Source organism: Gossypium arboreum, chromosome 3 (assembly GCF_025698485.1).
Source record: "Gossypium arboreum isolate Shixiya-1 chromosome 3, ASM2569848v2, whole genome shotgun sequence".
NCBI classification, from domain to species: Eukaryota; Viridiplantae; Streptophyta; class Magnoliopsida; order Malvales; family Malvaceae; genus Gossypium; species Gossypium arboreum.
This window is the reverse complement of record NC_069072.1, coordinates 117,856,563-117,881,642: the sequence shown is the minus strand read 5'-3', so window position 1 is coordinate 117,881,642 and position 25,080 is coordinate 117,856,563. Positions and strand designations below refer to the sequence as shown.

Here is a 25,080-nt window from a genome sequence, read left to right as displayed (position 1 = left end):
ATTGTATAAAAAAACACAATGCAGACACATTTTTTATAAATTGAATCAATATAATAAATTATGCAAAATACGAAAAAACTTAAAGACAACACGAATATAAAAATTATTTTTTAAAATTGTGTTGCTATAATAAATTATATAAAATAAAATACAATAGCAAATACCATAAACACAACTCGTACCAGAAGTTTTTAAGATGTGAACATTATATATAAGTTTATAATACACTTAACATATGGATATAACAAGAATATGATATAGAAATAATATGGATATTTTATAAACAGGGGACGAGAAACATGACATAAAATTAAATAATTAAAATAATTATAATTTTGAAAAAATAAATATATTTATGCATCAAAATTTACTGTAACATGCAAAATTATTTCTGAATTCTAAAATTATAATCTCATGTTTAAAATAAAAAACCAGATTGGATTGTCAAGACCTGATTCGAATAGGAAACAAACCTACATTTTTGTCTAAATGGAGGGATTAACTGCCTAAGTTGATGGGAAATATTTCCCCAATGGAACTGGATTTTGAGTGCACAGATTTGAGTATTTGGAAAGAAGCTCTCTCCTCCTACAAATCTCGAATCCAATCTCTAAACAAGCCTAATTTGATTTCTCTCGACCAATTTTACACCCACGAACTTCCCTCTCTTCTCCGCCAACGAAACCCTAACCCTTTCATTACCACCGCCGAACTCTCCCGCCTTATGCAATGGAAGCTCACTCGCGGCAAATGGAGGCCTCGTTTGTTAGACTTCGTTTCCTCTTTGGACGACTCTTCCGTCCAATCCGTTTCTCAAAAGGCTTTCCTCTCCCTTCCCGACATCTCCAAAGCCATCTCCGAGCTTACGGTTTTGAAAGGAGTCGGCGCCGCTACTGCCTCCGCTGTTCTCGCCGCCTACGCTCCTGAAACGGCGCCGTTTATGTCCGACGAGGTAACTGCCTCTCCAATCTTTCCTTTATTGGTTTTTTATTTGATATGACTTTTAATTTATATTCAAGGCTATGTTGGCTGCGGTTGGAAGCTCCAAAGATTATTCGTTAAAACAATACTTGTTATTTGTGGAAAAACTAAAAAGCAAATCTAAGGTTGGTGAGATTCCTTTCTATCCTATTAGAGTTATTATTGTTGTTCTTTTGGCATGATCCTTACCTGTATTTAGTCTTGATGATGATGATCAATGTTGTGCAATTAAAATATGCTAGTAACTTTCAAGTTAGTATAATGGCAGTTTAATAAGAAATATTTAAAAAATACTTAGCTTTTTGCAGATGGTATCGATTAGGCTTTGAACTAGTTAACTTTTACTATTTAAGATGTTGATCTTTTTTCTTGTGGAGCCTGTTGGAAGTTCAATTTTGTACATTTTAGGTGGAACTTAGTTTCCATTGACTAAATCTCTTTCATTTTCATGTTCTGAAGTTCGTTTCCATTTTCCTTTTGCTTATTTTGATTGAGCACACACTTTGCATGGTTCCCCAAAATGGTGTTTGCAGGGGAAATTACTTGACAATAACATAGTTTCGGGAGTCAGGACCACAAGTGTTCTTTCTTTCTTTTCCTGAACTCATTGTTTTCAGAGTTGATAGCTGGTCAAGGGTCGCTTTATATTGTTCTGAAGCTTCATTGTTGTCTCACTGAATTTGTAGCTTTCTGATGCCAGTCTTATTGTTTTGTTTCTATTGAATGTTTTATGTTGTTGATAGGTGATCCTTAATCCGTCTCTAGTTTTCCTTGTTTCTGATTCTTGGCTAATTGCGTTTTGACCGGGCAACGCTATCATATTCCTTAAGGAACAACAAGGCAACTCTAGTATTCTCTAATTGTTAATATCCACTGGAACCTTTGCCCATTGTATGTCTGTTTGAAGAACTTATTCAATCAGTGTAGAAGCCACTGAAGTTTTGGCTATACTGCTTATGACCTAAAATTAATAGCCTACCAGTGATAAAATTGATTAAGGAAAGATGTGAATTCTTGATGTTGACAAGTGATAAGCTTTTCACTTCGTCCTCAGTCTGTGCCCCTTCTACGTACCTTTGTTGGCTTTATTCATAGGCTAACAAAAATATTTTCTCATAATGTAATGCATGTTGTTATGGGGAAGGATCAATTAATCATTCATCTATGTGCCTGATCCAGGAAATACCTTTCCGAAAAGGATGATCTATGTTTCTTATTACAGGAACTAAGTTCAATGGGTGACTTCTTCAGACCTTCAGATGTAGAAAGGGCTTTGTGGAGTTCAGCTGTAGGCGTAAAGTTGCAGTCTTCACAGACAGCTCCGGACAAGAAGATCAAGGGAAGCAACAAAAGAAAGAGAAAACATTGAATTATCTATGTGCAAGATGATGGAAACTTTTGTGAGTTCTAACATGGCCAAGTATTAATCTTGTTTACTTGATACTAACACTTTATCAATGTGATGTTGTGCCTTGGTCATATATCTGGCATACATGCATGGAATGCAGCCTGAAATACCTTGTGTTGGATTTAACTGTTTTAGTATGGTTAACCCTCTGATATTAGTTAAATATTGACAGTAGCACAGTACCATGCTATGGCACCTTGCATGAAGTTACTTTGAGAAAATGTCAGAGACCCAAGTTATATGATGAAACCCTTGATCCATCTTTAACTTACGAGGTAATTTCAGTCCTTTTTTCCCCTACTTTATGGATGGTAATTTGCTTGTGGGTGGAATGGTAAAGTGCAGTGCAGGTGCTTTAGATTCAAACCACAGCGTTGTTGAAAGCTAGGTGAACGTACCACCCGGGTTTGGTACTTGAATTAACTAATTAAAGGGACCACGTTAGGCATTATTAACCCACCCACAAGCAAATTAGGGTTGGCCGAAGGACAATGGTCCATTTATGGACTCTTTAATGGTTAGCCTAGCTGTTGCAAACTGAAAGCTAAAAAAGGCTCTCAAATGGCAGAAAAAACATAATTTACACCAATGAAATTCTCGTTTTCTTGGTAAAACAAAATGTAATTTAATAATTGAACCAAAAAAAAAAAAAGAATGCAGTTTTACTATAACAGAAAGAAGTAACAGGAAGGTTTAATAAAATTTCCATTTTGAGCAACCAAAAGCTTGGTTTTTTTTTTTTTTTTTTCATGTAGGGAGATGAGGTCATTGGTTTATAGGTGTCAAGTCGCCATTCGCTTTCCTTGTACTTCCCGTAACCGTTGTGTTATTGGAGCCTTTCCCTTTCGATCTATAAAATTACACCAAAAAGAAAGGCCGTGACGGACGAAATCTTCAAAGCCCAAAGGACCCTCTCTCGCTGGCTGCGTTTCTATTTTCTGGAAACTTTCACGGTAGTTACACGTGTTCGCAATTTATCGTCGGGTCACTTCCCGCGTGAAGACCTTCCCGACTCGGGACTTGCTATCATCTTCAAAAACTTCCTAAGTCTCTTCTTCTTGAACGGCCTCATTCAACGGCTTTAACCACCAAAGTGATGAAAATGAATATTATGCCCTCCTTCTCAGACAGTAAACACCGACGGAGTCCCCGAGGAGAGGCTCTCCTCCCACAAAAGCAGGGCTACCGAGTACTCGAGACTCCCGAAGCCGGCTTTGATGGGGCTTCAACTTCAGGAGCCATTTTCAACCTCTCGACCACAGTTGTGGGAGCCGGTATCATGGCGCTCCCAGCCACCGTCAATCAGTTGGGCCTAATCCCGGGTCTATTCGCAATCATATTCGTCTCTATGCTAACGGGATCATCCATCGATAAGATACTTAGGTTCAGTCGAGCCTCCAAGTCGGCCACGTATTCAGGCGTTGCCGCTGACGCTTTCGGTGGGACCGGCCGTAACATCCTTCAGGTTTGCATCGTCATCAACAATTTGGGCATGCTTGTGGTTTACATGATCATCATAGGTAAGTTTGAAACCCTCCCCCAAAAGAAAAAAAAATTAAGCTTCGTGGAACGACTAATTGCCCTTCGATCACCTCTGAATTTGAATTGATTGCAGGTGATGTGTTGTCGGGGACATGGGAGGATGGGTTCCACCACAAGGGAGTTATGGAAGAATGGTTCGGTGAACACTGGTGGACAACGCGTTCGGCTTTGCTCATGTTCACCACGCTCTTCGTTTTCGCACCTTTCATTTCATTCAAACGCGTTGGTAACTAACTCACTCCTCAAAAATTCTAAATTGCTGCTATACTTTTATTGAATGCTTGTTGTTTTTCGTGATTTTAGATTCATTGAGATACACATCGGCATTGTCAGTTGGTTTCGTGATTGTATTTGTGGCAATAACAGCGGGAGTTACCATTGTTAAGTTGATGGAAGGGAAAATCGAAATGCCTCGTTTAATGCCGAAACTTGAAAACCAGGCATCGTTTTGGAAGCTTTTCACCACTGTTCCTGTTCTAGTCACTGCTTATATATGCCACCATAACGGTAAGTCATCAGAGATTGATTCCTTCTACACTTCTAAGTATTTATTATCATAATTTGGTTTTGTTTAGTTGTTGGTTCAAGTTGATTATCTTCCAATTTGTACCAAATTAGTTGCATCTTTGAGTTGATTGAATGCTTTAACGGTAAGAGATGCTTAATGTACCTGTTGATACCTAAAACTCTGCGAAGAACAAGTAATCCATTTATGGTTCAACATTACATAGAATTACAAATATGATGCGCTATTGTAACAAAAGTTTTCTCTGAAATAAGTGTTCCAACAACTCTCCTCCTTACATGGCAAATATTGTTAAAATTTTAATATATGCTTGTTTATATGACAATTGATCAACCCTTTTGTTTTTATCTTTTTCCTTTTGTCTTGGATACACCTGTGCAGTACTCCCAATAGCGAATGAACTGAGAGACCCTACACAGATGAAGTTAATTGTTAGGAAGTCCCTCATGTTTTGCTCTTCTCTCTACATTGCCACCAGCTTCTTCGGATTAGTTCTGTTTGGAGATCATATTTTGGATGATGTGCTTGCCAATTTTGATGGTGATCTTGGAATTCCGTATAGCTCGTTGCTCGATGACTTGATCAGAGTGAGCTACGGGCTTCACTTGATGCTTGTTTTCCCAATTGTGTTTTTCTCCCTTCGTCTCAACGTAGATGGTCTTTTATTTCCATATGCCATTCCTATTGCCTTTTCCGAAAAGAGGTTCTTCTCAATGACAGTAGCTCTTATGGGTTTTATCTTTATGGGAGCCAACTTTATTCCTAGCATCTGGGATGCCTTCCAGTTCACTGGTGCCACCGCCGCAGTTTGTGTTGGTTATATCTTTCCAGCTGCCATCACCCTTAGGTAAAGTAATAGATGTTTTGTTGAATTCAGTGTCAAATGAACTTTCATGCAACCCCTTGTTAGATGGTGTAGTACTATATATGTTTATAACAGAGTGCACCAGACATTAAAACTAGTATTGAAGATTAGCTACTGGGTTCTTTATGCAGGGACATGGAATTGCAACAAAGAAAGATAGACTAATATCATGGATGATGATATTTCTTGCCGTCTCAACAAGCACGGTGGCTGTGACAAGTGACATTTATGGCATTTTAACAGTTGACAAAGGAGTTATAACCTGATTCTATCGAGGTGTCCGTTTATATATATCCAGTGTTCCGGGTGCAGTGCACTGTTGGAAACCAGAGCTAATGGGCAAGGAGACGATCTGGGTTCTATTCATGCGGTTTACCCTCAAAGCTAACTTGACAAATAGGGGATATGTTTTATATGAGCTTGCTGGGAATAAAGTGAGTTTTCCAGCGTGTCATGAGGTTTGATATGACCTTTTCGATGAAATTCAAGGTGATTTAGCTGTTAGTTCTTGGTCCTTTAGGTGGGTAACAAATAGGAAAATTTTATTGATTGATTATTCATGATCTAAATTTAATTGAACGTGTTTCTCATTATGTAATCAAACTAAATTCTTACCGTTGCATGGGTTACTGTATTATTATTATTTTTTGAGAAGTTAAAGTTACAATTTGCTTAAAAGTAGATGTATTTTTCGTATATTTGGATTTTTATTCGAATTTATTCTTTACTTTTCAAAGTAAAAATTTAAGTCTATTTATTAACACTATTAAAAATTTTTGTTGAATTTACTGGCAAAGCATCTCGAAATTTAAAAAAAAAAAATTCGTTTGGTATCCATATAAAAAAAAAACATTATAATGGACATCAATTTAATAAAGAATTCTAATAGTGCTAATAGTTCTTAAAATTGATATCATCATTCTAATTAGAATAAATAATTTAGATTAGTTAATGACATTATAAAAGTTAAGATATCAAATTATGTCAAAATTAAAGTATATGGATTAAATCTCAAATTTGAGCAAAATATAGTAAATTGTCCATAGGCGGGCCACCCGGTCCATCTAGAAGATCTGCCTAAAAAGTAAGAGGGTTTAGGCAAAAATATAGGCCTGAAAAATAGGCTTGGACAAAAAAATAAGTCTCGTTTGAAAAACAAGTTAAGTCTCGGGTAAGATTTTTTGGCTTAAGCCTAGCCTGAATTTGTAAAAAAAAAAATTATGTTGTTTTATTGTCATTTTACTATTATATTGCTACATTTTGTTGTTATTATTTGAATATTGTATAACTTTTGATTTATTGTTAATTTTAATATTATTTTAGGAACATTCACTTGTTAAGTTGCATCTATTTTAGTGTTATTTAAGTATAAATTTTTTAATTTATTTTAATTTTTAGAAAATATTTATTTTAATTTTTAATCTATTTAATGTATTATATTTTTTAAAAAATTATATAAAAATAAAATAAAAATTTTAATACGGACAATCCGAATCAAACTTGAGCAAAATTTAAGACTATTTTAGGCGGAGCTCATTAATCAGATCTAAATTTTTGTTAAGGCCGATAGCGGCCATGAACAACTCTAAAATATAGAAATTAAAAAAAAAGAAAATTAATCATTGTTATAGGCAGAAGAATTAAAATTGAAATTGACCAATATGTTCGCAAAGGAAAAGACAATGGACAGGTGTCCAGGCACTTTTATATTTATTTATATAAGTACAGATTTTCATATTATTTGTTTGATTTTACACTTTAAGTCATATTCAGATATTATAACAATATTTTTGGTTTATAAAAATATTATAATTTTTGTGAAAAATTATTATTTGTAAAAATAAGAAATTATATTTATACTATTTTGAAAATTATAGTGCAAACCAAATGTTGATGTTGAAGTATAGTGCATTTTTTAAAATATGCATATATTTTCTCCATAAGTGTGAAATTAATTTTAATTACTAAAACTGAACTGATGTTTATACCTTTTAAATTTTAAAAAGTAACAAAGTTATGCCATTTAAATAGTTAATTGTATTATTTTATTTAAACTTCAACTTATTAATATTTAAAAATAGATTTCATATGGTATTAGTCTACTTCAAATTTAATAAATTTAAATATGGAATTTTAATTTATTTCTTTAAATTTCAAATTAATAAATTTTCTCTATTTTGGTACGTTAAAAATAAAATAATTTAATTTAATTAAAATTAGCTAATTAATCAACAATTAAGTCATTGAATTTTAAAGTTTAAAGTTGATTTTTATAAAATTTGTTACAAAAATTGAATAATTTATGGATAAAAATATACTAGATGGTATATGAAGGAAAAATTATATATAATTTTAAATTTTTACAGAAATTATATAACGACTTACATGAAAAACCACAACTCATATATTCTTAAATTTTATTGTTGACAATTTTTTATTTTGTATTTTTTCTTATCTTTATTGATGAAGAGGGCAACTTCCATAAACTCTCAAGTAAATCTGAAGTTATTGCGAGTTTTAGAAGACTTATGTCTTGGGCAGCAAACTAGGTACGTTCAAAGCCGAAAAACAACATAGAGTGTGAGAATTGATGTAAAATAATAATAATAATAATTATAAAAGCAATTAAAGTGAGAAGCGATTGGAAATACGACCCCTTGATCGAGTAGAAGTAGAAGCAAGGCTGGCGATTTGCTTCTCCTAATTAGAGTGAGAGTTTGAATGGACTTAGGAGTTTGGAGAACTTGACTTTGCTGCTGGAAAAACAAAGAAATTAAATCAGCAATTAAACAGCAAATACGATAAACAAAATTGAAGGAAAAGCCAGAGTAGAGTAGGTTTGAGGCAAGAAGAATGATTGAATGTCTAGAAGCTTCCAAGGGAGAAACCAACTCCGGAATGCTGCCTTGATATCTAACATCACAAAAATAACAACTAGATTAAGATCAAATAATTAAGATAATAAAATAATCAAAGAAACCAAAAAGGAGTTGTTGAAGGATAAAACCCATGGATTGTAGAATGGAAGGATAAGTGTAACACTCATTGACCAACCCGACCACCGAGTTCGAGCTACAGAATGTCACATTCGTTGTAGAAACAACTATTGTCAAATATACCATAAATAAGTCAATCAAACATACAAACATGTCTTAAACACATTTTTATTATGATAAGTCATTAAATCTGAGCCTTAATCAAGCTTACGAAAGTTTTTTTGTTGACCCAAGACTAAAATAAGACCAAATTGTAATTTTTTATAATTTCAAGGCTGACATCGTGACATCATCGAACAGTTTGTCATCTCATGATGTCAGACCACAAGTCGTTGCTACGTTGTCGTGTTGCCACATACTATCGACCGATGTTGCGACGAGGAAGTTGTAAATATGCTGAAATAATTTTTTTTAGAGAATTTTCTCTTTACAACCTTCTCTTGAATTCAAGTGTGTAAAAAATAATGAGTCAATGCTGGAGAGTTTAGAAAGTTCAACTATTATTAAACTTAGTCCCTTTAATATAAATTTAGTATAATGTTTATTAAGAAAAATATTAGATTAAAATTATTATTAAATCTTATTAAATTAATTTTAATATTAAGATAATCACTTCAATATTAAATTAATAAAATACTATCAAGATAAATATTAATTTTAAATTTAAATTTATTAAAATAATATTATTTTTAGAATAGTTAATCTGAAATCAAATAATCTGGTAGTGTGCCACTAGTAGTGTGATTCCTCCATTTCTCAACCATCGAAGGACCACCCGTCGGCCACTGGAATGTTGTCATCGCCGGCACTGTCATGTTCGGTGGTGCCATCGCGAGTGTAACACCCTCTCAACACCCCAAGTTGGTTCAACTGTTGTCAATTTTGTCCAGGTCAGTGACAACTCGACCAATTCGTTCTTGCAATCGGTTAGACCATCGACTCGATTTCACATACCAGACCTAGTTCAACCAATTTTTAAGTCTTGGTCTCTGTTTTATATTCTCGAGCCCAATTTTGATCTTAAGTCCATTTTTCAAGTTCAATTACTCATTAGGTCAATTGTCTAACTTGAAAATTAATTTCTAAAAATATCATATTTATTTTAATTAATTTAATTTTACTTAATCAAAAATTAATTTTCTAAAAAAATCACTGAGTTTTCCAAAAATAATTTTTCAAGAAAATTTTTAATCAAAACTTCTAGTAGAACAATTCTCACGATTGTCAAATTTAATTCCACATAGAATAAATCGACTCAATTAAATTATTTTCAAAGTAATTGGATTCAAATACAGTCTAATCGAGCTTTTGTTGAGCTAGCATAGGGACCAATCAGACATATACAATTCGGCTCTAGTAATTGCAATGATGTCTAGAAGAATCATTTTGATAATTTACAATTACTTAATCATGGAGTCAGTCCATAAAAAGTACCATGATTGAAAACTCCTTATTGTATACTTTTTATGAAAGTAATTCATCCAATTGCTTTGTCCAATGACCTCGTAATTTGTATGTTACCCTCATATGATATCCGTGATTCCTTTGAGTTAAATTCATTGCTCAATACAATCCTATTTTATCTCATTGTCACCATTGTGTCTTCTTAATGATTAATTTGAGCATTGCTAACAAATAACTGTGATAAATTGCTTGTTTGAGAGCAAGCAACTCGTGACCAAGTTCTATATTTATCAATCTAGACAATGCCAATGAGAGGATATTGTTAACTCTTTAATCAAATTATGAATTCTATTGTTGTTAGTAAAGTCATGTCATACACAAGTCATGTACCCAATATACCATCTATTGGCTCGATCATCTTTAGAGCATAAGTCTCCACTTATATCAAAGTACATAAGTTACATACGCATGGTTAGTGATTAACTCAGGATTTAGGTAAATTACATCATGAAAGTCACAAGTGAATTAATTCATAGTTGGATTCAGAATTAATTCATCTTGGGTCTAGTCTAATGTATCATTCTTCCAATAAATAAATCTATGTCTCTACTCGTTGAGTCAATGATTCCGATAGTTAAGACTCGCCATCTCCCCAATTGGAATTGTAGACGATATAATAATCCTTGTAAGTATTTGAATCAAATGCTCACATTGATTCTTTTACGAGATTACAGACTCATTTAGATTATCTACTAAAGTAAATTGTCTTTCTCGCAATGTAAACGTTCTTACAGTGCCACTTATCATCTATTTGAACTTAGACAATCAATGAACTAATATTTGCTTGTCATATTTTTACTATGTATACAAAGCATGAAAGATAAAAAGAAAAGAAAAGAAAAGAAAAGAAGATATAACAGTGAAATGTGAAATTAACTTTATTTATTTATTCATCGTTCAAATACATAGAAAATAGTTACATGTTAACTATAATATGGGCACATTTCCCAACAATCTCCCACTTTCCCTAGTGAAGTAAATGTGTCATGTTTCGTATTCCGATATCTTCGACGTGTTTGTTAAAACTCCTAGTTATAAAAGTCTTAGCAAACGAATCCGCAAGGTTATATTCAAAAACTACTTTCACCACATCTACTATTTCTTTGGATAAATAGATATCTGGACATGTGCAAAACATGACATACATAAGGCTTCCAACTGCCAAAGCATATAGAACCTTACTCATATACACTTTTTCTTCCGCTGTGTAACATCCCTTACTCGAGTCCGACACCATGACAGGATACGAGGCATTACCGGACTTAAATACCAGTAAACACACGCACATCCAGCCATAAAACTTCATTCAAAATGAATTCATTCATATATATGAAAATTTCCCCTTATATGGGCCTATTAGGCCCAAAACATACGTCGGGAGTAGTTTGGGACTAGTCCAAGAACTTTAGAGAACTTAGAAAATTTTTCATGAAATAGGGTCACACGCTCGTGTGGGTAGGCCATGTAGCCACGCACGTCTGTGTGGCTTGGGACACGCACGTCTGTGTGGCTTGGGACACGCACGTGTCCTCAGCCCGTGGAACTTTTTGTTTATGACGTCATCAACACAAATAGGGTCACACGACCAAGTCACACGCCCATGTGCTTAGGCCATGTGGCGAATTAAATACCAAAATTAGGTGCAGACTTCACATGGCCTGGGCACATGCCCATGTCCTAAGGCCGTGCCTTTCACACGGCAGAGACACATGCTCGTGTCTTGCCTGTGTGTTTACTACTGGGCATTCTATTTTGCATTAATTAGGGTGCAAGGGACACATGGCCAGAGTACACGCCCATAAGGCAGACCGTGTGTCACACACGGCCTAGACACACGTCCATGTGTCTACTTGTATGGACAACTTTGAGGCTATTTTCCAAGCTTTTTGTTACCCTTAATGTTACATGCACATTTACACATCTCAATGACATTCTACATGGCATAAATGAGTACTTATACCTTCACAAACTAAGCTCATGCATAACAACTTCTTATCAGTTGGTACTTGTTAAGGCTCCATATTTTATTTGAACTAGGCTTACCAAATCACATGCAATACACAACATCAATTTACTTCCATTTTACACATTTATATCGTAGTTATTATTATGCTATTTACTCATAATCCATTGTCAAACATCAATAATCATATCCACAATTCATCCATTTCAAAATGAATTTAACCATATCATGAATGACCTTAGCATAAATATGCATATATGAATAGGATTACATCCCCATAATTAATATGAGCCATATCTCATGGCCATATACAAAATGAATCATCAAATCATTATAAGACAACATTTAACTAACCCAATATGACATATAACAAAAAGACTAAGTCCCTATACATGCCATACTCAAAATGTTGAGACTAACTATACCCAAATGTCCAATTGATAGAGTGATCGAGTCTCCAATGTCCTTTGATCCCTGAGCTAGCTTGGCGATACTATAAGAAAATGGAAAAGAGAAAGGAGTAAGCATATAACTTAGTAGGTTCACATACAAATAAATAGCAACATAATCACTAATATATATAGATACCATTGACATAACATAGTTTACATATGTGTCATCATAAATTCATAGGCATAACTTAAATTTATAGGCATAACTTACACATTTTCAACCTTATTAAAAGATCATCACATATGGGGTTCATTCATAAGAGTTTTTCTTACATACCTGTACTAACTCGTAATACATTCTCATATTTCGTCATCAATGACTTACTTGTCAAACAACTCACTGATTTACTCGTTGAACACTTGGAATACTATCGGATACACGGAAGGCTTGCACATAGTGCTTCAAACGTAGCCACATGCTACCTCATATCACAATCACACATTACTCACTCTCGAGCTAATCACGGGCCTGCTCACACAAGCTGATAGTCAGGACGTAACTACTCGGGCTACTCACACAAGCTGACAGGTACCCGCAACACATGCCGAGCTACCCAGCCACTGGTAGAACGTACAAGACTAGCACCCGGACTCAGTTAAACACATATCACATATCTTATGAGCTCAACACATATATTTCCTAGTGACATGCCATATTGTATCCTAAATTATTCCTAAGGTTCAAACGAGATTTTTCCTGATATCACATGTTCGTCGAACTCGTTCCCAATGTTATGCTCGTAGATTATAACATCGTTCATACACTTGTCATAATAATTAAACATAGAGACTCGTACATTAATAAAATATTAAAACATGATATATCATTACATTATTTACACATGAACTTACCTCAGTGCAAAATATGGACAATTAATTCGATTTAGTCCAAAACCTTGTTCTTTCCCCGGTCTAGGTCCGGACTCCGTTTTTCTTGAACTATAATAGCAAATTCAGCTCATTTAATAGTCACATTATTCAAATCAGTCCAAAAACTATATTTAGGCAAAATTATGATTTTGCCCATAAACTTTTACATATTTACAAATTAGTCCCTAGGCTCGTAAAATGAAATGTGTTTATTTTCTCTGTTACCTAAGCCTAGCCGAACTTATAACATACTCATAGCAGTTCACATTTCTCATTAAATCATACATCTTACTTCCCATTTTACAAACTTTACAAATAAGTCTTTTTTAGCCATTTTCACTATAAATCACTTGGTAAAAGATGTTTATCACACGTCAAACATTCATATTCCTCCATTAAACATCAAAACACATGCATGTCATACATGGGTCAAATTTCAAACATGAACCCTACTAAAAAATATGGCTAGAAATAAGTAAATCGGGTTATGAGAGTTTCAAAAATGTAAAAAGCATTAAAAACCGGGCTAGGATGCACTTACTATTGAGCTTGAAAGTTGAAGAAATCCTAGCTATGGAACCCTTGAGATTTTCGGCCAAGGTGGGAGAAGATAGACACAATTTTGACTTATTTTCCCCTTTTTATTCTTTTATTAACCAAATGACAAAATTTCCCTTAAGGCATTTCTTTCAAATTTTTCCTATTCATGCCCATTTTTGTCCATAAAAATAGAAATTGAGAAAATTACTATTTAAGGACCTCTAATTAATAATCCATGGCAATTTCATGCTTAAAGATTCTAGAGCTCACATTTTGCAACTTTTGCAATTTAGTCCTAAATGTCACATTTGACACTTTATCAATGAAATTTCTTCGTGAAATTTTCACACAAGCATGCAATCATATCATAGACCTCCTAATAATCATAATATTTCTACTCTAGATTTGTGGTCTCGAAACCATTATTCCAACTAGGCCCTAATTTGGGATGTTACAATTCTTCCCCTTAGGGATTTTCGTCCCCAAAAATCTTATTGGTGAAAAGGTTTGGGTATTGGTTTCTCAAGTTTTCCTCAGTCTCCCATGTAACCTCTTCAACCCCATGTCTTTGCCATAAAACTTTCACAAGGGCAATTCTTTTGTTTCTCAATTATTTGACTTCCCTAGCCAAAATCTTAACCGACTCTTCGCCATAAGTCAAATCCTGTCGGATCTCGACCTCTGTCGGTGAAATCACATGTGAAGGATCAGATCGGTATTAGACAACATAGACACATGAAACACATTATGAATCTTTTCCAATTTAGATGGTAAGGCTAACCGATAGGCAACTGGCCTTACTCTCTTGGTGATCTCATACAGTCCAATAAAGCGTGGACTTAATTTGCCTTTTCTACCAAATTGCAAAACATTTTTCCATGGAGACAATTTCAAAAATACCTTATCACTAATCTAAAACTCAGTCTTTTTTGATTTCAAATCAGCATAGGATTTCTGTTTATCTGAAGCGGCTTTCAAACAATCACGTATTATCTTTACTTTTTCTTCTGTTTCTCTGACTAAATCAACTCCATGAATCTGCTTCTCTTTGATTTTGGTCCAATACAAAGGCGTTCGGCACTTACACCCATACAATGCCTCATAAGGTTCCATTTTCGAACTCAACTGAAAACTGTTGTTTTAGGCAAATTTTATCAATGGTAAATGCTTTCCTTAATTACCTTGGAACTCAAGAAAACAACACCGCAACATATCTTCAAGAATTTGAATTACTTGCTCAAACTGACCATTGGTCTGCAGATAGAAAGCGGTACTAAAATTCAACTTTGTAACTAAAGCTTCCTGCAACTTCTTCTAAAATCGCGAAGTGAACCTCGGATCTCTATCCGATATAATCTATAAAGGCACTCCGTGCAACCTCACTATTTCAGAAATATACAACTCGACTAGCTTATCAAGTGTATAGTCAGTGCGTATCGGGATAAAATGATCCGAATTTTTCAATCGATCTACAACAACCTATATGGTATCATTTTTTTCGGTGTCAAAGGCAAACTCATTATGAAATCCATAGTAATACGGTCCTATTTTCACTAGGGAAACATCATAGGCTGAAGTAAGCTTGAAGGTACTTGATGTTCATCTTTCACTTGTTGACAAATTAGGCATCTCGAAATGAACTTGGAAATATCTCTTTTCATACTCAGCCATCAATACAATTTCTTCAAGTCATTGTACATTGTCGTACTACCCGGATGCATAGACAAACGACCTCTATGGGCCTCAAGTAAAATCTTCTGAATCAACTCGGTATTCTTAGGAATACAAATCCTATCTCAAAACATCAAGCAACCATCAGAACTAATCCAAAAATTTGATTCTACACTCGAATCACAGTGGACTCTTTTGGCTTGCAAATCACCATCACTTTGCTGAACTTCATAAATCTCTTGGAGAAACATTGGTCTAGCTCTTAACTCAGCTAGAATCGAACCATCATCTGATAAGGCCAACTGAGTGTTCATAGCCCTCAATGAAAACAAGGATTTCCTACTCAAGGCATCGGCAACCACATTCGCCTTCCCTGGGTGATAATCAATCACTAACTCATAATCTTTTATCAACTCTAGCCATCTCCATTGTCGTAGGTTCAAATCCTTTTGAGTCATCAAGTACTTTAGACTTTTATGGTTAGTATACACACGACATTTCTCACCATACAAATGATGTCTCCAAATCTTCAACGCAAACACAATGGCAACCAATTCCAAATCGTGTGTTGGATAATTTTTCTCATGCGGTCTCAGCTGCCTCGAGGCATAAGCTATCACCTTGTCTTCTTGCATAAGTACACAACCCAATCCATTCAAGGATGCATCACTATAAACCACAAATTCTTTTCCTGGTTCAGATTGTACTAAAATTGGAGCCTCAGTCAATAATTCCCTTAGTTTCTCAAAACTCTGTTGACATTTTTTCGTCAATTCGAACTTGACATCCTTTTGTAACAATCTCGTCTTCAGAGTAGCAATCATGAAAAATCTTTTAACAAACCGTCTGTAATAACCGGCTAAGCCTAGGAAGCTTCTAACCTCTGACACATTCCTTGGCGGTTTCCATTCAACAATAGCCTAAATCTTACTTGGATCTACTTGAATGCCATCACCCGAAATAATATGCCTCAAGAATCTGACTTCTCGAAGCCAAAACTCACTATTACTAAATTTAGCATACAATTGCTTGTCTCTCAAGGTTTGTAAAACCGTTTTCAAGTGCTTGGGATGCTCGGTCTCATCATGAGAATAAATCAGTATATCTTCCATAAAAATAACCACAAATTTATCTAAGTATGATCGAAAAATACAGTTCATTAAATCCATAAATACCTTGGGAGCATTCGTTAAACTAAGAGGCATAACCAAAAAATCATAGTGATCATACCTCGTCTGAAACGCAATCTTCAGTATGTCTGAATCTTTAACTCTCAACTGGTAGTAACTGGACCTCAAGTCTATCTTAAAAATACTGTGGCTCCCTTCAATTGGTCAAACAATTCATTGATTCTTGGTAAGGGGTAACTGTTCTTTATGGTTACCTTATTAAGCTGTCGGTAGTCAATGCATAATCTCATTAAACCATCTTTCTTTTTCACAAATAGCACCAGTGCGCCCCACGGAGAATAACTAGGTCTTGCGAAACCTTTATCCGTTAACTCTTGTAACTGGACTTTTAACTCTTTTAACTCCGCCGGAGCCATCACATATAGAGTAATTGAAATAGGTGCAGTACCTGGAACTATTTCAATGCCAAACTCAACTTCCCTAATTGGAGGCGATTGAGCAACTCTTCCAGAAAGACATCTGGATATTCTCATACTATCGGCACTGACTCAATTTTTAACTTTGACTCATTCGTATTCAACAGAAAGAAAAGATACGCTTCATAGCCATTTCTCATACATTTCTGAGCAATCATAGAAGAAATCACTATAGGCAAGCTATCCAATTCATTTAATTTAACCTGAAGAATATCACCATTTTCACATTTCAATTCAATGATTTTCCTTCCACAGTTTATTACTACATCATGCATGGTCAACCAATCCATACCAAGTATTATATCAAATTCATCAAAAGGTAAGAGAATGAGATTAGCAAGAAAACAATTACCTCTAATCATTAAAAGGCAGTTATTACATATTTTGTCAACTATCACATACTTGCCTAGAGGGTTTGACACTTTTATCACAAATTCTGTAGACTCAACGAGCATATTCATGCTAGACACCAATTTCACACGTACATACGAATGGGTAGATCCCGGATCAATCAAAGCAACAACAGAAGTATCATAGAGAGAAAAAGTACCCGTAATCACATCAGGGGATGAAGCCTCTTTGCGAGCGCGAATGGCGTAAGTCCTCACAGGTGCTCTACCCTCGGATCTCACAGCTGGTTCCCTAGGTGCGATCATACTACTCGCCCTGTTTCCTGGATTCTTCTGTGGTCTCACTGTAGAAGTAGCATTGCCGATCTTGCACTCTGAAATTTTTCCTTTTCAACCGTCTCAGGACAATCCTTGATAAAATGATCATGTGAACCACACTTGAAACATGCCCAGTTGTTCATCCAACATTTACTGGGGTGACGTCTGCCACAATGTTGACACTCAGGTCTATTAGGTCGAGTGTTACCTACACTCGCTATCGAAGTAGTTTGAGCCTTATGACCCGAATACTATTTTCCATGGTTTCTGTTCGAAAACCCAGCTGAAACACTCTATCAAGTATTAAACTCTCTCGGTTTCTTAGTTGAAGACTAAAATGATTTACCCATCTGTCTCTTCTTCGAATCTCGAGACAACTTAGCTTTTCTCTTCTCTTTAGCCAATTCCTCGGCCTTACAAGCTCTCTCTATGAGCACAACAAATTCTCTCAGTTCAAAGACACCCACCAACAATCGGATGCCTTCGTTTAATCCATCTTCAAATCTTTTGCACATGATGGCCTCAGTCGGTACACATTCTCAAGCGTATTTGCTCAATCTCACAAATTCACGCTCATATTTCAGTTCCTTCATTTGACCCTGTTTTAACTCGAGGAATTCCTTCCTTTTCTGATCAATAGATCTCAGGCTAATGTACTTCTTACGGAATTCTTCTTAGAAAAATTCCTAGTTAATTCTCTCGATTAGGTACCACCGGCACAAGGGTGTTCTGTAACGCCCCGCATCCGAGACCGTTGCCAGAGTCGAACACGAGGTGTTAACGAACTTAATTCATTTATTTACACAATTCATTTTAAAATTTCCAGACAAGCTGGCTAACTGCATCACTGTCACCTTAAAAATCATATCTCGAGTTCCAAAACTCAAAATCTGATTCCGTAAATTTTTCCTGAAACTAGACTCATATATCCATCTACATATTTTTTTCTAGAATTTTTGGTCAGGCCAATTAGTACAGTTTATTAGTTAAAGTCTCCCCTATTTCAGGGTTCGACTACTCTGACCTTCATGCATTACGACTTAGATATGTCCCTATACAGGGATTCAATACATATGCCGTTTCTTTCTAATGAAACTAGACTCAAAAATGAATCTTTACATATAAAGAATGACTTCTAATTATTTCTGGTTAATTTATGGTAAATTTCCAAAGTCAGAACAGGGGATCCAGTAACCGTTCTGGCCCTGTTTCACGAAAACTTAAACATCTCATAAAATACGGCTCATATGGTCGTTTCGCTTCTCCCTATGAAAATAGACTCATCAAGGTTCGATTACATAATTTATTAATTATTTAATTGCATTCCTACTATTTTTAGTGAATTTTCAAACTCATATCACTGCTGCTGTCAGCATCTATTTTAAGGGAAATTTCACCTATTCCATAGTTTCCATGATTCAACTAGCCATTGGACATACATAGTACCAAATATGATCGTGATTAACCATTCCAATGGCTAATCATTGCCAAGCATTTCCACACCTCTCAATAGCCATATATATACAAAATGATTTTAATATTATGCTCAAAATATTGAAGCCATTTTCGCATGGCTATCCGAATATATACACATCACCAAAGGTACTTGATTAACAACAAAGGTTAGTCCTATACATGCCATTATCAACGTTTAACTAAAAGAGTACCAAAAGGGCTTAGATAGTGTGGACGACTTCGACTTCGACAATCCCGATTCCGATAGCTGACGAACAAAATCTATAAAACAGAGAATTAAAGAAACGGAATAAGCATTTAATGCTTAGTAAGTTTTGAGTAATGAAATTATTTACGACTAAAGTATAGCGTTCATATGACTAAATGAATAATTTCATATATGCATATTCTCAAAATCATAATTACTTCACGCTTCAACCAATATATTCATACGTGGTATCAAACCTAACTAAAGGCCTAAGCTCGTTAATCAATTGAGCGAGTACTATTTGAAAGGAGTCAACCTTTCCGATGCATATACGAAACATACCTTATCGTTTGTATTTTATGAGCGTATTAATTGAAATTATTACAGCAAGATCGCTTGCTTCCAAACCCAAGTATCTTCGGGATTTAGCCGGATATAGCAACTCGCACAAATGCCTTGGTCTTAGCCGGATATAGTCACTAGCATAAATGCCTTCGGGACTTAGCAGGATATAGTCACTAGCACAAATGCCTTCGGGACTTAGCCGGGTATAGCAACTACTCGCACAAATGCCTTCGGGACTTAGCAGGATATAGTAACTTGCACAAATGCCTTCGGGACTTAGCAGGATATCATCCGAATAATCAAGCACATATACCAATAAATCATGACACATCCATATTTCATTATCATAACTAGAATTCAAACACAAGACGCTTATCAACCATTACCATTTTCGGCTCAATAGCCATATACAAAGAGCATGATTTTGATTTGCTTTATAACATGATCTCTATACACATTCGGCTACCGTCATAGGTATAAACTAATCACCTCAATATACAATTCAAGTAGAATCATTATATCACCGTTTATTTGTTATGCTTATATGTCATGACTTAATCAAATCATAAACTAAGTTTCATTACTCGAAAACTTACCTCGGATGTTGTCGAACGATTTGGTGACTATTCGATCACTTTTTCCTTTCCCTTATCCAACTTTGATCCTCTAGGCTCTTGAGCTAAATCAAACAATTTACTTCCCAAATCAAACATAGTCATACGACATCCATATACATTTTATACTAGCGAAATGTACCATCAAGATATACTTTACTCAAATAATTTACCTTGGCCGAACATGTATAATGTTTTGTAGCTTAATAAATTTAACATACACTATGTATTTATAATATTTGTGCAGCCAATTATCCATGGTCATACACACACACAATCAAAAATAAATACCAAAATTTTCATATCCTTTATGCCCTAAGCCGAATACACTTGTCATGTTCACCTACATTTTTCAAGTACAACATTCTCATATTCGGCATTAGTATCAAGCATAATAGCCAATTCTTCCCACCTTGAATCTATGCATCTATTTAATCATAGTTTGTTCAAGCACTCATACAACAAGATACATCCAATTTAACAAGAAACAAAAACCTTATTTCTCCATAGCTACTATGGCCGAAAGTTCTAGGCATCTCAATACCGAAATTTTTAACATGGGTTGCCTAAAGAACTTGGTGATGAGTTCAAATTAATCTAACATTTCAAGCAACTTAACACATCCATATAACTAAAAATTCTAAGTTTAAACACAATCTGACATTTTAGCACCATGGCGAATACTTCATGAAGTTGTCAAGACCCATCCTTTTCAAATTCTCACACACACTCACATCCAATCCTTTTTATTAAGCACTCAAACTCAATCATCTTCATGCCTCATCACCACAACATCAAACACCAACCAAGAAGACAACACCCATGGCCGAGTATCATCTCCATCAAATAGCAAAAAGAATTTAAACCATGGGCTAGGTAGAATTCAAACTAACATCTGAAAATATGCATGAACTTCATAGAATAACATCAAACATACCTCTTCCTAAACATCAACCAGCCGAACATGAACAAGAGAATCCTCTTCTTCTTCCTTCCTCAAGTCACGGCAATGGGGGAGCATGGATGAGACAACTTTGTTTTCATCACCCCTCCCTTTTCATTACTTTATTACTAACCTTTTATTTTATTATTTCTAACATAAAACATTAACACAAAATGTTTATAATATGCTTTAACCCATAGCATGGCCGGCCACCATCTAGATTTTGGTCAATTTGACATGCAAACCCATCATTTTTATAACATGCATTAATAGGTCCTTATAGATTAACCTATCACCTTTTAAAAGTGTCACACATAAGTCCTATTAATTAAATTCACATGCAATCGACTAAATCGAAGCTTAAAACTTTCACACATTCATATTCACATATTTTAGACAATAAATATCATATTCAAATACTTCGGTGACTCGGTTTAGCGGTCCCGAAACCACTTTCCGACTAGGGTCAATTTAGGGCTGTCACATGTTCCACCACTGATAAGCCAAGTATCTCAAGAGGGAGACAACACACTTCATACATTCCTCAGGTGTGCATGATAACTCATCAAACACCCTAATGGTATTTTCGAGCCAAAACTCTGCCCTCTCAGGGTCATCATCTTTACTAGCTCGGAACTCTTCGACCCCTTGCTTTTGAATTTTATCTACTGGATGTCTATTTAGTCTCATAAAACCTATATCTTGGAGTGCTACAAGAATAGGCGGGGGTGGAGGGGGTTGAGTGTTCGGGTTCGTTCGAACGAACTCCATATACTAGACGTCCATCATATAGAGAAAGGCTTCCCTACCTCCTTCTCCTCGACTAACTGTAGAGGGTCCACTATCAGATGGCCCTGCCCCTTCAGCGGGTGTAGGTGCGTTACTTTCAACATCATCTGCCATAGCTCTGTTGGGATCCATTTACTATATGAAAATACATGTCAAAATCATCAAAAGTCGCCACACTATCATAATATATTTATGGCATGTATAGCTAGACTCATACACATGCTATGTTAGTATGATAATCGACTAAACCATAGCTTTGATACCACTAAATGTAACACCCCTTACCCAAGTCCGACACTAGGACAGGATACGAGGTATTACCGTACATAAATACCAGCAAACACGCGCACATCCTGCCATAAAACTTCATTCAAAATGAATTCATTCATACATATGAAAATTGCCTCTTATATGGGCCTACGAGGCCCAAAACATATGTCGGAAGTAGTTCAGGACTAGTCCGAGAACTTCAGAAAGCTTAGAAAAAATTTAATGAAATAGGGTCACACGCCCGTGTGGGTAGCCCGTGCGGTCACACACGTCTCTGTGGCTTGGGACACACCTGTGTCCTCAGCCCGTGTAACTCTCTGTTTATGACGTTATCAACAAAAATAGGGTCACACGACCAAGTCAAACGCCCGTGTGCTTAGGCCGTGTGGTGAATTAAATTCCCAAATCAGGTGCATACTTCACAATCCTAGGTACACGCCCATGTCCTAAGGCCATGCCCTTCACATGGAAGAGACACACGCCCGTGTCTCTGCCCATGTATTTACTAGTGGGCATTCTGTTTTGCATTAATTAGGGTGCAGGGGACACACGGCCAGAGATGCCCATAGGGTAGACCATGTGTCATACACAGCCTAGACACACGTCCATATGCCTACCCGTGTGGACAACTTTGAGGCTATTTTCCAAGCCTTTTGTTACCCTTAATGTTACATGCACACTTACACATCTCAATGACATCCTACATGGCATAAATGAGTACTTATACCTTCACAAACTAAGCTCATGCATAACAACCTCTTATCAATTGGTACTTGTTAAGACTCCATATTTTATTTGAACTAGGCTTACCAAATCATATGCAATATACAACATCAATTTACTTCCATTTTACACATTTATGCCTTAGTTATTAAATCCATCGTCAAACATCAATAATCATATCCACAATTCATCCATGCCAAAATGAATTTAACCATATCATGAATGACCTTAGCATAAACTTGCATATATAAATAGGATAACATCCCCATAATTAAAATAAGCCATATCTCATGGCCATATACAAAATGAATCATCAAATCATTATAATCCAACACATTTAACTAACTCAATATGACATATAACAAAAAGACCAAGTCCCTATACATGCCATACTCAAAATGTTGAGACTAACTATACCCAAATGTCCAATTGATAGTGTAATCGAGTCTCCAACATCCTTCGATCCCCGAGCTAGCTTGGCGATACTATAAGAAAATGGAAAAGAGAGGGGAGTAAACATATAACTTAGTAAGTTCACATGCAAATAAATAGCAACATAATCATTAATATATATAGATACCATCGACATAACATAGTTTACATATGTGTTATCATAAATTCAAAGGCATAACTTACACATTTTCAACCTTACCAAAAGATCGTCACATACGGGATTCATTTATAAGATTTTTTCGTACATACCTGTACTAACTCTTAATACATTCTCATATTTCCTCATCAATGACTTACTTTTCGAACAACTAACTGATTTACCCATTGAACACTCAGAATACTATCAGATACACAGAAGGCTTGCACATAGTGCTTCAAAAGTAGCCACATGTTACCTCATATCACAATCACACATTGTTCGCTCTCGAGCTAATCACAAGCCTACTCACACAAGCTGATAGTCAGGATGTAACTACTTGGGTTGCTTACACAAGTTGACAAGTACCTGCAACACATGCCGGGCTACCTAGCCACCGGTAGAACGTACAAGACTAGCACCTGAGTTACTTAGACACATATCACATATCTTATGAGCTCAACACATATATTTCCTAGTGACATGTCACATTGTATCCTAAATTATTCCTAAGGTTCAAATGGGATTGTTCCTGATATCACATGTTCGTCGAACTCGTTCTCAATGTCATGCTCATAGACTATAACATCGTTCATACACTTGTCATAATAATTAAACATAGAGACTCATACATTAATAAAATATTAAAACATGATATATCATTGCATTATTTACACATGAACTTACCTTGGTGTAAAATATGAACATTTAATTCGATTTAGTCTAAAACCTTGGTCTTTCCCTCGGTCTAGGTCCAGACTCAGTTTTTCTTGATCTGTAATAGAAAATTCAGCTCATTTAATCATCACATTAATCAAATCAGTCCAAAAACTATATTTAGGAAAAATTACGATTTTGCACCTAAACTTTCACATATTTGCAAATTAATCCCTAGGCTCGTAAAATGAAATGTGTTCATTTTCTCTGTTACCCAAGCCTAGCTGAACTTATAACATACTCATAGAAGCTCACATTTCTCATTAAATCATACATCTTACTTCCAATTTTACAAACTTTACAAATAAGTTATTTTTAGCCATTTTCACTAGAAATCACTTGGTAAAAGATGTTTATCCCACATCAAACATTCTTATTCCTCCATTAAACATCAAAACACATACATGTCATACGTGGGTCAAATTTCAAACATGAACTCTACTAAAAAATATGGCTAGAAATAAGTAAATCGGGTTATGAGGGTTTCAAAAATGTAAAAAGCATTAAAAACGGGGCTAGGATGCATTTACTATTGAGCTTGAAAGTTGAAGAAACCCTAGCTATGGAACCCTTGAGATTTTCGGCTATGGTGGGAGAAGATGGACACAATTTTGACTTATTTTTCCTTTTTTATTCTTTTATTGGCCAAATGAAAAAAATTCCCTTAAGGCCTTTCTTTCAAATTTTTCCTATTCATACCAATTTTTGTCCATAAAAATAAAAATTGAACAAATTTCTATTTAAGGACCTCTAATTAATAATCCATGGAAATTTCATGCTTAAGGCTTCTAGAACTCACATTTTGTAACTTTTTCAATTTAGTCCTAAATGTCAAATTGGACACTTTATCAATGAAATTTCTTCATGAAATTTTC

The 25,080-nt window shown here is 35.3% G+C and overlaps 2 protein-coding genes across 3 annotated transcripts; both read left to right on the top strand.

The window, feature by feature from the left end:
• The first annotated feature begins 244 nt into the window (after window positions 1-244).
• Window positions 245-2,552, top strand: LOC108476378 (uncharacterized). 2 transcript variants are annotated; one of them, XM_017778585.2, is made up of 3 exons: window positions 245-952; window positions 1,020-1,106; window positions 2,204-2,552. In XM_017778585.2, exons 1-3 carry the CDS (start codon window positions 515-517, stop codon window positions 2,348-2,350), a joined length of 672 nt encoding a protein of 223 aa, XP_017634074.1. In that variant the 5' UTR covers window positions 245-514; the 3' UTR covers window positions 2,351-2,552. The 2 variants fall into 2 exon arrangements, with proteins under 2 accessions (XP_017634074.1, XP_017634076.1); XM_017778587.2 differs by lacking the exon at window positions 1,020-1,106 and having other exon boundaries at window positions 402-952.
• A 9-nt stretch (window positions 2,553-2,561) lies between these two features.
• Window positions 2,562-6,000, top strand: LOC108476377 (amino acid transporter AVT6A-like). Its single transcript, XM_017778584.2, has 6 exons — window positions 2,562-2,664; window positions 3,145-3,909; window positions 4,005-4,157; window positions 4,235-4,438; window positions 4,839-5,304; window positions 5,454-6,000. Exons 2-6 carry the CDS (start codon window positions 3,486-3,488, stop codon window positions 5,485-5,487), a joined length of 1,281 nt encoding a protein of 426 aa, XP_017634073.1. The 5' UTR covers window positions 2,562-2,664; window positions 3,145-3,485; the 3' UTR covers window positions 5,488-6,000.
• Window positions 6,001-25,080: the final 19,080 nt, after the last annotated feature.

Bases quoted from the DNA above. Each gene is read 5' to 3' on its own strand.
- LOC108476378 (XM_017778585.2), top strand. From the start codon at position 515: ATGGGAAATATTTCCCCAATGGAACTGGATTTTGAGTGCACAGATTTG. The intron at 953-1,019 runs GTAACTGCCTCT...TTTATATTCAAG, and splicing joins CGCCGTTTATGTCCGACGAG to GCTATGTTGGCTGCGGTTGG. The intron at 1,107-2,203 runs GTTGGTGAGATT...TTCTTATTACAG, and splicing joins AACTAAAAAGCAAATCTAAG to GAACTAAGTTCAATGGGTGA.
- LOC108476377 (XM_017778584.2), top strand. From the start codon at position 3,486: ATGAAAATGAATATTATGCCCTCCTTCTCAGACAGTAAACACCGACGG. The intron at 4,158-4,234 runs GTAACTAACTCA...TCGTGATTTTAG, and splicing joins CATTTCATTCAAACGCGTTG to ATTCATTGAGATACACATCG. The intron at 5,305-5,453 runs GTAAAGTAATAG...TTCTTTATGCAG, and splicing joins CCAGCTGCCATCACCCTTAG to GGACATGGAATTGCAACAAA.